Here is a 14,485-nt window from a genome sequence, read left to right as displayed (position 1 = left end):
CTGTGGTCGTCTTAACTCATCACTGAAGACAGACTCACTTTTGTCACTGAGAAATACCCCATTGAGTATTTAGTGTCCAGCAGTGGTATGCCAAGCCTTCTGTTGTGATACCAGGAGTTTTATCGTTCCCTGTCTGCGTCTGTCTCTGAAACTAAAAATGTTATATCTTGGATGACTGAGGTGAGCAGTGATAGTAGAAACACCTGGTTTGAACAGACACTCCCTGGAAGATGGGTGGAATCTGCCAAAGATAGTAGGAATAAAAAAGATTTTAACTTTTAAAGAGTTTCATCATCTTAAAAATACAAGACTATATCAAAATAAGGGGGGGGGGGGGGGGGGGGGGAGTTGCACACACCAAAAACATGTACTGTACACGCCAAACACACAAAAGCAAACACACTTCTGGGAAACAGGGATTAGTAACTGATATCGAGAGATGGGAAAGTAGCCTCCCTCTGTGGCCTCTAAAACCAGATGTAACCAGCTGGCACACACACACACACACACACACACACACACACACACACACACACACACACACACACACACACACACACACACACACACACACACACACACACACACACACACAGTGACCAGCAGGCTCGTGGCCAGAACTTTTGTCCTTTTCTCAACTTGTGTGAGCCGACACATAAAGGAGAGGGAGGCCCAGTTTCAGCTGTGCAGAGTTCAAAGTCGCTGCTTCAATGCGTCTCTCCAGCCAATGAATCTTTGCGATGGAGAACAACTTCTCCTTAAAGGTCTCAAACAGTGACACTTTTATTGCCACTGCTTTAATGAAACATTTCAATCTTTTACACCACAAATTGAAACAGCAGAGAAACTAATTCTACACGTGTGTGTGCGTGTGTGTGTGTGTGTGTGTGTGTGTGTGTGTGCGTGTGTCTGTGTGTCTGTGTGTGTGTGTGTGTGTGTGTGTGTGTGTGTGCGTGTGTGTGTGTGTCGTGTGCATGCATGTGTAAAGGTGTGAAGAGTTTCTTATGGGATGGACGTGTCTGTTTATATAGCCACATGGAGACGGCGGGGGAGAGATAGGGTGTGTGGGTGTGTGTGCGTGTGTGTGTGTGTGTGTGTGTGTGTGTGTGTGTGTGTGTGTGTGTGTGTGTGTGTGTGTGTGTGTGTGTGTGTGTGTGTGTGTGTGTTGTGGTGTGATGTTGAAACGGTAACCGAAGGGAGTCGGGATCATCTGACAGAAAATAAGTCATAGGAGATTGAGCCTAAATAAAAAGGCAGCCGATGTTCATCTGTTTTTATGTTGTTGGAGAAAACATGCAGAGTCGTGTATTTTTCACAACTATAAAATGTAACTACATTTTCCGTGTTCATCCAAGCCTGGGCGACTTTTTAATGACTTTTAAGTCTGAAAAGCCTTTTCAAACTTTTGTGTGACACTGTAGGAAACAACTAAGCCGCCATGATTTAATGAGGGCAAAAGGCTTTCCCTTTGAAACCCAAATCTGTTTGTAAAACTATAATAAAATGTTTTCTTAATGATATAGTCTTCTTAACCTTTGCCCTCGTTGTTTTTACAGTACCACAAATCCAACACTACCATTGGATGCCACGGTTATTTTATTTTCACAGTCAGTATAGAGGAAAAACATCACTTCACTAATGTCTTTCTTCTGATGTCAGTGTCCTCAGTTGCGGTGAGGCTTTTCGTTGTGTTTTCCAATACAAAACGTCATTTTAAAATTGTTTTTCACAAATTATATGTTATTGTTTTGGTTGTTCTCTGATCTTGAGGCAGGATTTCAGTTGCACTGAAATATTTAAATGTTACATCAAAAGCTAAAACCCAAGCCGTTAGATGAACCTCGTCAAAAATGGGCATTTGCTCTCGCTTTTTGATCTCACTGAATGACAGCTCTGGCATACATTTAACTGGTTAAACAATCAGCAGGAGCAGTCATGAGATGTTAGATGACTGTTCATATGACCAAAGTGTGCTGCATATAGACCACAGAGCTTCTGCTGTTATAGTGGGATGCTTTTCAACGCGGTCACAAGATGAATTAACTGTGGGAATAGTCCAGATTTCTCCAATCACAAGCTCTTTGAAGAATGTTCAAAAATATCTGTTCTTGCGTAAAATCAAAAGTTCAGGTTTATTCTTGTTTTGTTGGATAAACAAACTATTATTATGAGTGTAGCAGGAATAATATCTGCCTGTGTGTGAGCCCTTAACTTCATCACAAGCACAGAGTAGATAAGAAGAAGCACAATCTTGGCCTGTCTGATAGACCAACTTTCTCAACACTGACAGTGTTGTCAGTGAAAGCAATGTAGAAACTTCAAAAGTCTAATGTAGCATATTAAAGCTTATACTGAGCTGCAAGCTGTAACTCACACCAGTAGTGTTTGTAAATGTACTTAACGTAGTAAGTTTTCACTGCTTCAAGAGTCTCAAAGTGCTTTGATTACATGGCTGACAGCTGCCCTGCAAGGTGGTGCAATCCACTGGGAGGAGTTTGGGATTCAATGTCGCTCCCAAAGACACTTGAACCACGGACAGTGCAAGATGGGCAATTCAACATGGGATCTTCACTCAATCACTTTTGACATCAAAAAGACATCTTGGTGGGGTTTTTTTTTCTTTCTTTTTTTTTTTTAAATGCCAGCATCCTGTAAACAAGATTGGGGGGGCTAGGTAATTAGAAGTTCTATTGTGGAGTTTAATAACATGTGTTGTTATTGTGTCATAACTAAATATCTGCCATCAACTGTGAAGTTCAACAATAAACAGGCGGTCACAGAAAGTTTTCATGATTGGCTCCAGCCTGGTTCTGGATGATACGTAGAAGATGGATGCATAGAATGAGAAATAGATAAATGAATGGGCGAGTTAAATGGTTCAAAAAATAATGGCTACTGTTTGTGTATCAAGCACACAGTTATTCTGTGCGATTGTTAATATAGCTGTTGTTTAAGAGGCTCGACTTATTGTCAACATCATTGTTATTGAGTCTGGAAGCAGTTCTTCATTCAATTACAGTTTCAAACAGGAGATGACAGGAGACTAATATTTAAGTGTATAACGACTTCTCAAAAAAGAAGCCTGAAAAAATTATTTCTAAATAGAAATGTGGTTTCCTTTCAAATCTTCATCACCCATGAATCTTTGAGGAAGAAGAATGAGATCAGGAAGGAAGGAACAAAACAGCATAGAGAGAGAGAGAGAGAGAGAAAAGTCTATTTTGGGGGGTAAAAGGGCAAAGATGCAGAGAAAACAGAAACTTGGCCAGGGTAAGTTAAAGTAGAAATGTGGCAGAGAAAGAGACAATGTTGAAATATTTAATGATGTAAGAGCAGAGGAATGTTCACTGATCAAACAGCTGCTTGATTCTCTTATCTCTGACCGCACCCAGTGCGTGCGTGTGTGTGTGCGTGCGTGTGTGTGTGTGTGTGTGTGTGTGTGTGTGTGTGTGTGTGTGTGTGTGTGTGTGTGTGTGTGTGTGTGTGTGTGTGTGTACAAGTGTGTACAGGTGTGTACAGGTGTGAATAATCACCCATGTGTGCTTCAGTGTTTCAGTTATCTGTTGCCCACATGAACTGTGATACAGTTGACATGACGCCTTCAGTATATTCACATTGTTTTATTAAAAACAGACTAATGCTGATCTCTCCAATTTATATGTAAATCTAAACTGGTGTGAAATGTAATGTATAGACTGCACAATTCCATGTGGGTCTGAACACATCTGTTGAAATATGTTGAGAACAGACAAGATGGGTGTTATCAGAAAGAGAGACACATAAGAGGAAAGGAAAGCTCAGCAAACAGAGAGGAAGGAAGAGGAAGAGGAGTGAAGAGGTGAACAGGACGTCATGGTGGTCGGAAAAGAAAAATAGGGACGACATTATAGAAGTGACGGGTGAAGAAGAAAGGAAGGATGTGTTTTTTGTTATTATCAGTTTATGCAACACTCACACACACACACACACACACACACACACACACACACACACACACACACACACACACACACACACACACACACACACACACACACACACACACACACACACACACACACACACACACACACACACACACACACAAGAAGAACAAAACTTCATGAGGGGCAAAAGAGGGGAAGTGTTTCTTCCAGGAGAGAGGCTTTGCATGGAGAAACCAACAAAGGTGAAAATGACATCAGATACAGTCTGGTTGATACAGTTTTTGATTTGGGACTAGAAACATATTCCAGACAACTTCCAGGGGCGGCCATACAGCTCAAAGGTGAACCTCACAGGCTGATTGTTTTATCACAACGGTTCTATGTCACATGCATCACGACCACTGGAAATACAGTAAGAGGAATGCAGATTAGAGGTGTATGCCTCTGAAAAAGTCCTCAATGTTAACTATTTTTGGTTGCAGCCCACATTTTAACTGCACTGCTGTGACCACTGGAATGTGTGCCTTGTGTGTGTGTGTGTGTGTGTGTGTGTGTGTGTGTGTGTGTGTGTGTGTGTGTGTGTGTGTGTGTGTGTGTGTGTGTGTGTACATTTCCTAAACTGCACCAAGCAAGAAGAGGATATCAAAAAAAGGTTGGAAGTTTAGATGAATGCCTGCAGTGTCTAACTACAGTCTGCTATTGTGGTCTCGCGTTCTATATAGAACCTGTTGGCTAGACGAAACACACACACACACACACACACACACACACACACACACACACACACACACACACACACACACACACACACACACACACACACACACACACACACACACACACACACACACACACACACACACACACACAGGTCTAGCTGGACTGTGGTTCTCGTCCACAGCCATCACTCCAGTTTGGAGACAGACACACCAGCACACACAGCTGGACAAGGCTGCCATTGAGCTCCAAATCAGCTCGGAATGGTGGCCCTGAAGGACAAATGTCAAATGACATTCAACATAAAATCATGTGCAAGTCAAATCACGCCGATACAAACATAAGTCATGGTGAACTTTATTTCTGTCTCTGAACACGAGCGTGATCTCATGAACTAACAAACCTCAGGAAGTAGATAATCTGCTCTCTGGCGACAAAAAACATCCTGTCAGTTAAAGACGAAGAGTTAAACCAGTTTGTGTGTGTGTGTGTGTGTGTGTGTGTGTGTGTGTGTGTGTGTGTGTGTGTGTGTGTGTGTGTGTGTGTGTGTGTGTGTGTGTGTGTGTGTGTGTGTGTGTGTGTGTGTGTGTCTGCAAAGACATTTTTAGGTTTCAAGGACACTGAGCGTTTCCTCTCTTGCTTTCTATTGTTCCTGCAGCAACGGTGGTCGAGGGAAGTGATCACCACATCACAATGACTGGGAGCCCCGAGGCCAACGTGGCCTCCAGTCTGTCCACATTTCACTTTACTGCTCCTGTCAAAGTTTAAAGCGTCACTAATATGCACCAAGTGCTCTGAAAAGGGACTGGGAAAATGTAATGTGAACTGAATATATTTGATTTATAAATATTAAGGATTTTACAAATTCGTTTTTCTGTTCCCCTCAAAGGTGTGAGGGCACGAGGACAATCAAGAGCTGCAGTGCAGCAGAGACAAAACAACGTTTGCCTCAGATGAATCCAGTTCTCTGGCACTTTATCCACCATCTTTGCTGCCATCTGCAGGACGGAGAACATGAGCCAGCGTAGTAGATCAACAGTGGAAACCATTATAAAATAGAAAAGAAATACTTCATTGATCCAAGAGGGAAATTCTTAGGCTCTCTAACAACCTTCCCACCAAAATAAAAACACATGCTGTTGGACTGATGTGACTAAGTATGGACAATAAACATTTTGCTTCCGTCTACAAAAGATATCAAATCAAAGAATAAGCCATTCATATAAGTGAAAAAGAAAGTTTGCAGAGAAGCTGGGTGTAGTGGCACTTCAACCTATTCAAAGTGCTGCTCTGGTGAGGACGCGTTCAGGGGCAACAATGATCAGGGTCCAAGGAGCAATTTTGTCTTTAGATACGACAATCCATTTATTGACATTGTCTAGTCCAACAGTCGATACCTATCGTCAAATACTCAGTCCACTACTGAGTTCCTATTACCACATTACATTTCCTTTGCCTGCCACTCATCCCGACACGTTCTAGAAACTGATTGCTCATCATGTCCTGCACACCTGGCATCAATTACCTGGAGGCGTTAGAACCTCCACCTTACCACAGCTCCACCTCGTGGGCGACCATCAAACCTGCACTGAAGACCAGTAAAACGGGAGCACACGTAGAAAACTAAAAACAAACAATAATCCCATATGAAATCTAAAATGGCTCCTACACTGGATTCCCCTGGACTAGAAAGCCAACAGTAACATTCCCACAACCTGGACAAAGTGCTCGCTGGACAGCTGCTGGAATATCGACAATAATATTTGACAGAATGAACATAATACACCGTCGGGTTAATAAAGTGGACTTCTTTCAATTGAAAGGTTGCAGGTTCAATTTAAAAATATGTCAATGTGTTGGAAAAGAAAAGAAAAAGACATGGGATCACAGTTGATATTATTAAAAAAAAAAAAAAACTTTATTTGTATGTACTTACATACTGGTGTCAAAAGAGTATGCAGATTTCACATTGACTTACAATTACAAAGAAAAAGCAAATATTTTTCTTCAATTACAAGCATTGAAAAAAAACTATGTACAGAAAAAAAAAAAGGGCATGATAAGGTAATACACAAGAAACAAACTTACAGTCACACAATGTTTTAATTGAGGCTTCTGCAAATAAAAGAGAAAAAAGAAATCTAAACAGTTACACTGCCTTGGTGCTCCAGACAATAACTTGCATTTCCACTCAGAAACATACCCTTGTGCATCCTTCCCACAGTCCAGCATGAAGGCGATTTCAGAGTGTGCTCACAAAACTGTTTTTTAAAAAACTGCCAGAGAACCGATTCGTCAACAAAAGAAAAAAATAACCGTTGAATGGAAACAGTTGAGTTAAAACACATGTCCTAGAGTTCATTTTCAAAACGATGTTACAGTGGGAACAGTCAACCTACAGAACAGTCCAGGGTTTCAATGGACATTTCTCTCTCGATGATATAAGGCTCACCATTGTTCCATTGCCATATCTTACAAATGAAATGTACACTGGGCTCCAGAAACCCTGGCATTTCAATTTTTTATTTATTTTTTTTAATAGAAATCCTACCCAGAAGATTTTGATCACGACAAGACAAAAAGCAGAAATTATTAAAAAAAAAGAAAAAAAGAAAACCATGGGGATGTTTTGGGTTGTTTGTGACCGACAAAACGAAGGGTAAAGTCAGACACTCACACGAATTGCGCCTCAACAGGCGGCGCTCTGGATCAGGGAGGAGCCAGAAAACGGGGAACTAAACATTCAGTGAAACACGAGATGAGGCGTCTCATTCTCGCTGCATCACGACGCTCGGGTTTGGGCTACACGGGACCGTGATGTCCCGGCAGTATTTCGACGCAGGGTGCTGATCTGCAACCGTGTTTCTCCTCTGTGTTCATGTCAGGATGTGAACTTGCACATCAAAGGAATTTGGGGGTTTTCATGGCACTTTGTCTGCGCGACACTCAACGTGGCGCAGTTTCGTGGCTTGAATAGATAACTCGCTGGACAGTGATCAGAACCAGATCACTCCCTGAACTGACCTCAAACCAAAGCAGCTACATGAAGAGTGAGTTTACCACTAAGAGTGCAGTGCAGTGTGCATAGACGGTGAAAGTGCACACACGTCTATGCAGACCCTCTTGCAATCTCATCTTGGTTACAAATGCATGGAAAATGTGCTTTTTAGCATGCCTTTGAATGATACGTCTGCCTCTTCGGAATTTAGGAACTAAAAACGTGTCCAGTAACTCATTAACTGGATTAATGAAAAAAAAACAAACAAAAAGAATCCTCTGCAGGGTGTGTTTAAGTGTAAATCCACCAAGAGCAGAGCAGAGCTCTAAACTATACTGATGGTCTTAGTTCAGCTGATCTTTGAGCTTATCACGTCAGTCTCTGGGTGATATTGTGGTTGTCAGGTAAGGATTTAATCTTTGAGGGGAAAAAAATGTCTCTCTGGTGAATTTTGGGCTTCCCGGGACCAGCTGCTCCATCTCAGTTAGGCTCTCTTTAGTCATTCTTTGTTTTTTTGCTGTCATTTCCATTCTCCTCCAGCGAGGTCCCTTCTGCCTCCTCTGGCTGCTTCCTCTTCTTGGTGTCGTCTACCTGAGCCGGGGACGGGTGAGGCCTGAACGTGATGATGACGCAGGTCATGTTGTCGCATCCTGTCCCGTCTCCTGACGTGTCAGGTGCCAAACAGTGCTCCAACAGCTGCAAGGAGGACAATGTCAGGTTTGAAATTGAAGATTAAAACATAAATATTTTTTGTTAATTGGCATTTTTTGACAGAATTCAGTTTAGTGTGTGTTCTTATTAATCATTTCTGAGTGATGCAGAACAGTGTTCCAATGGTACTAATTTGGTGTCACCTCTTCCACGATGGATGAGAGAGGCCTGGCTTTGCCATTTTGGTCGGGTTTGATCCTCTTGCTGATGAAGTCCACCACCTCCTGACTGCTCAACACATTCCTGCAAACACACAAACACTGTTCAGACAGACACATCTCAAGAATCACTGCAAGGAATAAATCTTTAGGCTTAAAAAACAACAACAACAAAAAAAACCAGTGTGACAGACTGACCAGATGCCGTCACAGGCAATAACCATGAAGTCGTGTTCCTCGTTGAGCGTTAAAACTTTGACGTCTGGCATTGCAGATATCATCTGCTCCTCTGGTGGAAGAGTCTTGTTCCTCTTATAGAAGTGGTCGCCTGAGGGGAGACACAGTACAGAGTAACAACCCACCTACTGAGAGGATCGGTACAAAGTAACAGGACCATGTTTACACTGTCAGTACTTGAGGTCACGTCAAAGCCGCTCACTAAGTCACCTACCGATTGCTCTGGAGAGGTTCAGTCCCCCGTTAACACGTCCGTCCCCGGTCACTTTGCCTCCAGCATTTTTGATGCGAGCGAGTTCCAACTCGTCCTCTGGCTTGTGGTCATACGACATGTCGACAGCTTTGCCTGCAATGAAGCAGAATCGGACCCTTGAAGCTTCATGTAAGATCGCCTATTGATTTCTGCTTATTCTAAACGCAGCCCCACATACTGGATGCCTTGATTGGTAAATATTAACCAGTTCCTCATCCTCAATGTGGACATTCGTTCTTATAATATGATTTTGCCTCTCAATGTTCACACCAGAAAGAGTAAACTTGCAGAAGTGTTTTGGACCTACCGTGTTCAGACACGACGCAGCGGGAGTCTCCAGCATTGGCAACGATCAGCTGTTTCCCTCTGATCAGAGCAACGACAGCTGTGGTGCCGCTGTCCGAGCCGGGCTGCAAATGAATAGGCATTAGATGTCTCATAGTTTACGCCACCTTTCCCCAAACTATGGGTCTCAAACCATGTAGATTGGACGCCCAGAGGTACAGTAAAACGTCTAACATATGCAAATGAATTTTCTCAGCTGAATTAAGTTACATCATCTAGAAAATTCACGATGCGGTGTGTTTCTCTCCGTCTCGCTGCTCAGTAGCTCCTCACCTGCAGCGCAGCCAAATCTCAAACCTGGGACTGTTCAGTTTACATGTTCATGGCCCGTGACTGCAGCAGTGACCAGAGAGAGGGGAAACACATGTCTACATGCAAATACAAGGGCGAACTCAAAGTCTGCTTTACAAAAGCCAAGTCAAGCCTTGACGAGTTTCATGAGGTCAGACACGAGATTGCAAAATTTAACAACCATCTTAAAACAAGGCACACAGGGATATTCAAAGGAGCTTTTTCTTTACAAGGAAAACTTGTATAAAAATGTTTTTGAGGGTGGAAACACAAGAAAATGTGCATCAAGTTGTGTTTGTCATGAGTTGCAATTCTCTTTTCCAGATGGATACATATGAAATTCTGTCAAATGTAAAACTGTCTACCTGTTATGATGCATGTCTAACGTTATTGTTTCTTTTGTTCATCATTATTGGTTTGTAACTTTAGAAAGGTTTTGGAAATTGACCTAAGGATAAAGCAGTCCTAATGTGTTCACCAGCTAATCACAAACAATTGTACATAGATCAAGTTTCTCTAACAAAGTATTACTGATTTACAGGGGGTAGTTTAATGGAGCAAAATGTGATTTAAATCACCTCTGATGGCCGAACAGTGAGTCATATCAATAACACCTTTTCACATGTTCATCGTTAGCAATTTCGGGATAGCTTTTAAATGCTGAAAAGGTTTTTAATCAGATGAGTTCTGACCCCAAGCATTTTATCAAGATTGAGCCGAGCCACCAGCAGATGCCATCTTAAACCCGATGACTACAACGAAACTAACATGGGGACATTAGGATGAAGCCGTGGTAAAAACTCCACTTGTAACTCCTTCTGATTCAGTGAAATAAAATGCTAATCATCCCATATCCATGGAACCAAACACATGTCAACTGTTAATACACACCTCCTCTTTGCCATCCATTCCAGGCAGACACATTTCCTCCTCCTCTTCATCTTCAGAGTCTTCCTCTCCCTCTTCTGTGTCCTCCTCTTCTTCCATTTCACTGCTGTCACCCTCTTCCTCTTCGCTCCCATCCTTATTTAATAAAAAATGTGTTTGCATGACCTTGTACAGTTATTCAGAGTAAACTTTCACAGCGTAATGCAAACTTCTATTTTGGTCTCACTTCTTCATCGCTGCCATCTTCTTCCTCTCCCTCCTCAGACTCCTCGCTGTCATCGAAAAACCGGGATTTGGAATCTGCTGCCGCCTTGGAGGACAAAGAGGAGCAGGAAGGACCTGCGTCTCCTTCAGCTTTACCAACCTTTTCCTCTCCATTAGAGCTTCCAGACTCCGCAGAGTCAGCTGCTGTCGGGGAGAAATGAGAGCAACATGGTGGACAAAGGGAGCAAAACAGGCACACAAAACTGATCAGACAAGAAGTTTCCCCAACACTTATACTTTTTCTTTTAATTGCAGTGACATTTGCTAATGCGACATCATAAACTGTCGACCCTGCATGTTAAATAAGGTCCCTCTTGGATTATTGACATAGAAAGTTGCGTCTTAATTGTGAATCATATACCTGCAGCACTGCCTTCGCTTCCTCCAGTTCTCCGACAGGCTCGCAGTTTTGATCCACATGATGCCCCTTCGCTTTCCTTCACTTTTCCATTGCTCTCGTCCCCCACCTCTCCGTTTAGCCCCTCTTTCTTTGGTTCCTCCCCACAGACACCTTTGTCTCTTGAGGCCTCAGGGTGCGAGCATGCTGCCTTCTTTGCTGCCGCACTAGAAACAATACAAGGTGAAATAGTAAGTTTACAAACTTTTACATATGAATTAGTGAACGTTGGACAAACTGAGGTGTTGAAGGGAGACAGTTCAGCTTCAACAAGTGGTAACATTGGCATCACCACTGTAATACACAATGACCATTCTGAGGAGGAAGTGTGTAAAAAAAGTCGGTATGTTGAAGAAGAAGAAAGTCATTAAGAATGTTTTCCCCTCTGGAAGAGCGAAAACTAATTCAATAAAGTACCTGATAGCAGCAGCATGTTTGACTGCACTGCGGTTCTGGCCGTAGCGGACCAACAGCTCCTCTATGGTCATGGTAGCCTCTTCGTGGAGCAGAGCTGCTTCTTCTGTATCCACTGGAAAGAAGAAGCCCCCAAACATGTTAAATTAACTTTCATTGTCATGAAAAAAAAAAAAAAAGGTTCTCTACAGACCTTAAGCAAAACGCCTCTATCTATCCTCTATCTTTGTTCACACAGGTTTCACGCCACAACTTTTTGGTTGGACCACATTAAATTGCGAGTACACATAAGGAAGTGATCAGTGGATGATGAAACATCAGCACCGTACTTACAGTCGTCCTCCTCTGCCACCTTTTCAGCTGGAGGGTCCTGGGTGGGTCGCCCAGCGATCTGCGTTAGTTCCTTGATGACGTCCTCTGTGGTCATTCTGCTGTCGATAGCTAAGAAGGCGTCCTCTAGTGCCTGCAGGGCAACGTGCACATTTCAGGACTGATGAACACGGGGAAGGAACTGATCACACCTCATACATTGTGTTTGAGCTGTGCTGTTAAAAAGCAGCACACATCTGACCATGTTCTTCTGTGTTAACTCGACTGTCATCACATGACGGTTTTTATTTCTTCCCCTCACCTTTTGAAGTTTGCCATCTTTAAAGGTTTTCTGCTCTTTGATGATCTCAGGAAGATACTTTGAACAGTACAGAGCCACCTCTTCACCTGATGGGAGGAGGAGATATAAATTCTCAGGGTAGGTGCAAGTGTACACAGAGCACTTAGGTAGGTGTGTAAAACAAACAAAATGAGGAACACCACTGAAACAAGTTACAAAGATAGGCATGGTAGTATCCACAATTATTACAGACAAGGCTATCTGCCTGACTTGTGCCAAGTTTTTAATAACATGAGACAGTTCTTCGCAATATGTGTTACCTCCATGTCCATCGTACACAGCAAACATGGCCGTCTCCTCATCAAACTCTGGGATACAGTTATGAGCATCCTGAAACACACAAATCACAGCGAATCTCAGTCTAAAAGTATGCTATACGTTTATGACAGGCATGTTTGAGGGGATAAGATGAAAAAGACTACAGACTTGTAGTACTGTCACCATTAGCAGCGGCATAGTATGAATAGATTTACTGAAGACAGGACATTTTTCACAAAACTGTCCTTGTTTAACATCTTTATGTTTGGCGATTTGCTGTGCGACTCGCATAATCTGCACCAGTTTTTTCTTGGTGGACTTTTGCTGGGTGAAATACATGCTTAGCAGTGACCCGAAAAGCTCCACTGTTTTAACCTGAGGAAAGTGTTCACTGGTGTGTTTAAGCAATAACCCTAACTCACAGGTTCCCCATCTTAGCAAAGCATACACCAGTGATACTGAGATCCAATTCAACACTTATTATTTGAAAGACATGAAAGTAGTTGGAGGAGCAGAAAGCGTGGAGGTTTCAAAATTGGACTAAAAGGCCAAATCTGATTCTCAGACGAGTTAGTGCATCAATAGGCAGTGATGTGTTTGTTGTCTAGCAGAAATCTCTTAATCATTAGTACAATGACCCTCAGTAACATCCCTATACAACACCATGTCAATGTGGTAGCCATTTTATAACAACCGTTTAGAAAATAACTTGTGGCGAAACAATATCTTCCATGGCTGTGGCATACACTGACCATGAGTGCTGACTGAAATGATAAAATGTTTAACATCACAAGAGTGAATCAACATGTCACACAGTGCCAGCTAAAGTGAAATCCGGATCAACAGCATACATAAATTAGATGAAGAAGATTAACTGTGGAAATCACCGATCACGACTACAGCCCAAAAGCTGCTTCAGTACTCAAGAGAATAAGCCTCTCTGCCCTAATAACCCCAAGTACATTTTCTCTTGGTTCGGGAAACACTGTTCACGTTAATTTTTCCAGCTTACCTCCATGGAGACCCGCCAGCCCTGCATGGCAGAGAAACCAAAGCTCATGTTGCAGTTGCCGCCATCGGATGAGGTCTTGGTCGTGCTAGGCTGCGACAGATATGCCCCCATGATCGTTGGTTTCTATGGCTTTACACCTGGAAGCAAGAAGGCACACGGATAAAGTGATAGATATCGGATTCACAGGCAGAAAAGCTCTTCTTAAGCTTTGCGTTAGTTACTTTTCGGCGGCTTTAAAGAGACCGACTGGTTACGGTTGCTAGCTAGCTAACGGCTAGCAACGCCACAACAAAAAGTGAACGCAACGGCGGGCTAACGTGCGCGAGCTAACAGCAGCGAACCCGGCTAAACTTCCAGCGGTAACCTCTGCCCCAGCCGGGCGAGCGGCTGCGCACTTTCAACCGGATAAAGACGCAGCGCGCCGAGGGTCTGTTTACCGAGTGTGACGGAGCAGGATTAACTTAAGAAGGGGGTCCAAAAGAGGAAGATTCACATAGGAATGATTGCACGTGTGAAAACTGAAGCCGCTATCAACACTGACCGACACCGAAAAGAAGCAGCGGCGGTGGCGGAAGTGCACACTGCGCATGCCCATTTACGGCCCCACGGGGGGCGTGGCACACAGCTACGTCACACGCATCAGGGATCATATCGCCTTAAAACTTTACATTGCTTTACGCTTTTCCCCCATTCACTATTTATCATTTACATAGAAATTTTATTGTTGTAAAAAAGAAAAAAGTCTACTTGGTATTGAATAACATCTGCAAAACAAATCAACACCACCCATTGTTACTTGTTATTATTTTACTCCACATCATAGGTTTTATTAAAACAAAAAAAACGAATCTATTTGCAACAACAGTGTTGTTTTCACCTATATTGTTCACAAAGTGGTTTGTACTCGATGTTGTGCATAGTGTGAGTTGGTGTTTTTTCCACTGTT

The 14,485-nt window shown here is 42.7% G+C and overlaps 1 protein-coding gene across 2 annotated transcripts; it reads right to left on the bottom strand.

Annotated features, from left to right (window-relative positions):
* Positions 1–6,528: 6,528 nt before the first annotated feature.
* ppm1g (protein phosphatase, Mg2+/Mn2+ dependent, 1G) lies at positions 6,529–14,112 on the bottom strand. 2 transcript variants are annotated; one of them, XM_080458752.1, is made up of 14 exons: positions 13,977–14,112; positions 13,540–13,676; positions 12,530–12,599; positions 12,231–12,316; positions 11,933–12,062; positions 11,603–11,714; positions 11,150–11,352; positions 10,751–10,932; positions 10,528–10,659; positions 9,308–9,410; positions 8,962–9,093; positions 8,709–8,838; positions 8,496–8,595; positions 6,529–8,337 (listed from the first exon to the last, which is right to left on the bottom strand). In XM_080458752.1, the coding sequence occupies exons 2-14, from the start codon at positions 13,648–13,650 to the stop codon at positions 8,137–8,139; spliced, it is 1,692 nt and encodes a 563-aa protein (XP_080314878.1). In that variant the 5' UTR covers positions 13,651–13,676; positions 13,977–14,112; the 3' UTR covers positions 6,529–8,136. The 2 variants fall into 2 exon arrangements, with proteins under 2 accessions (XP_080314878.1, XP_080314879.1); XM_080458753.1 differs by having other exon boundaries at positions 10,751–10,929; positions 13,977–14,097.
* Between the last annotated feature and the right edge of the window lie 373 nt (positions 14,113–14,485).

This window comes from Lipophrys pholis, assembly GCF_963383615.2.
Source record: "Lipophrys pholis genome assembly, chromosome: 2".
Classification (NCBI taxonomy): domain Eukaryota; kingdom Metazoa; phylum Chordata; class Actinopteri; order Blenniiformes; family Blenniidae; genus Lipophrys; species Lipophrys pholis.
The sequence above is the reverse complement of the archived record's forward strand: the minus strand, read 5'-3'. Positions and strand labels throughout refer to the sequence as shown.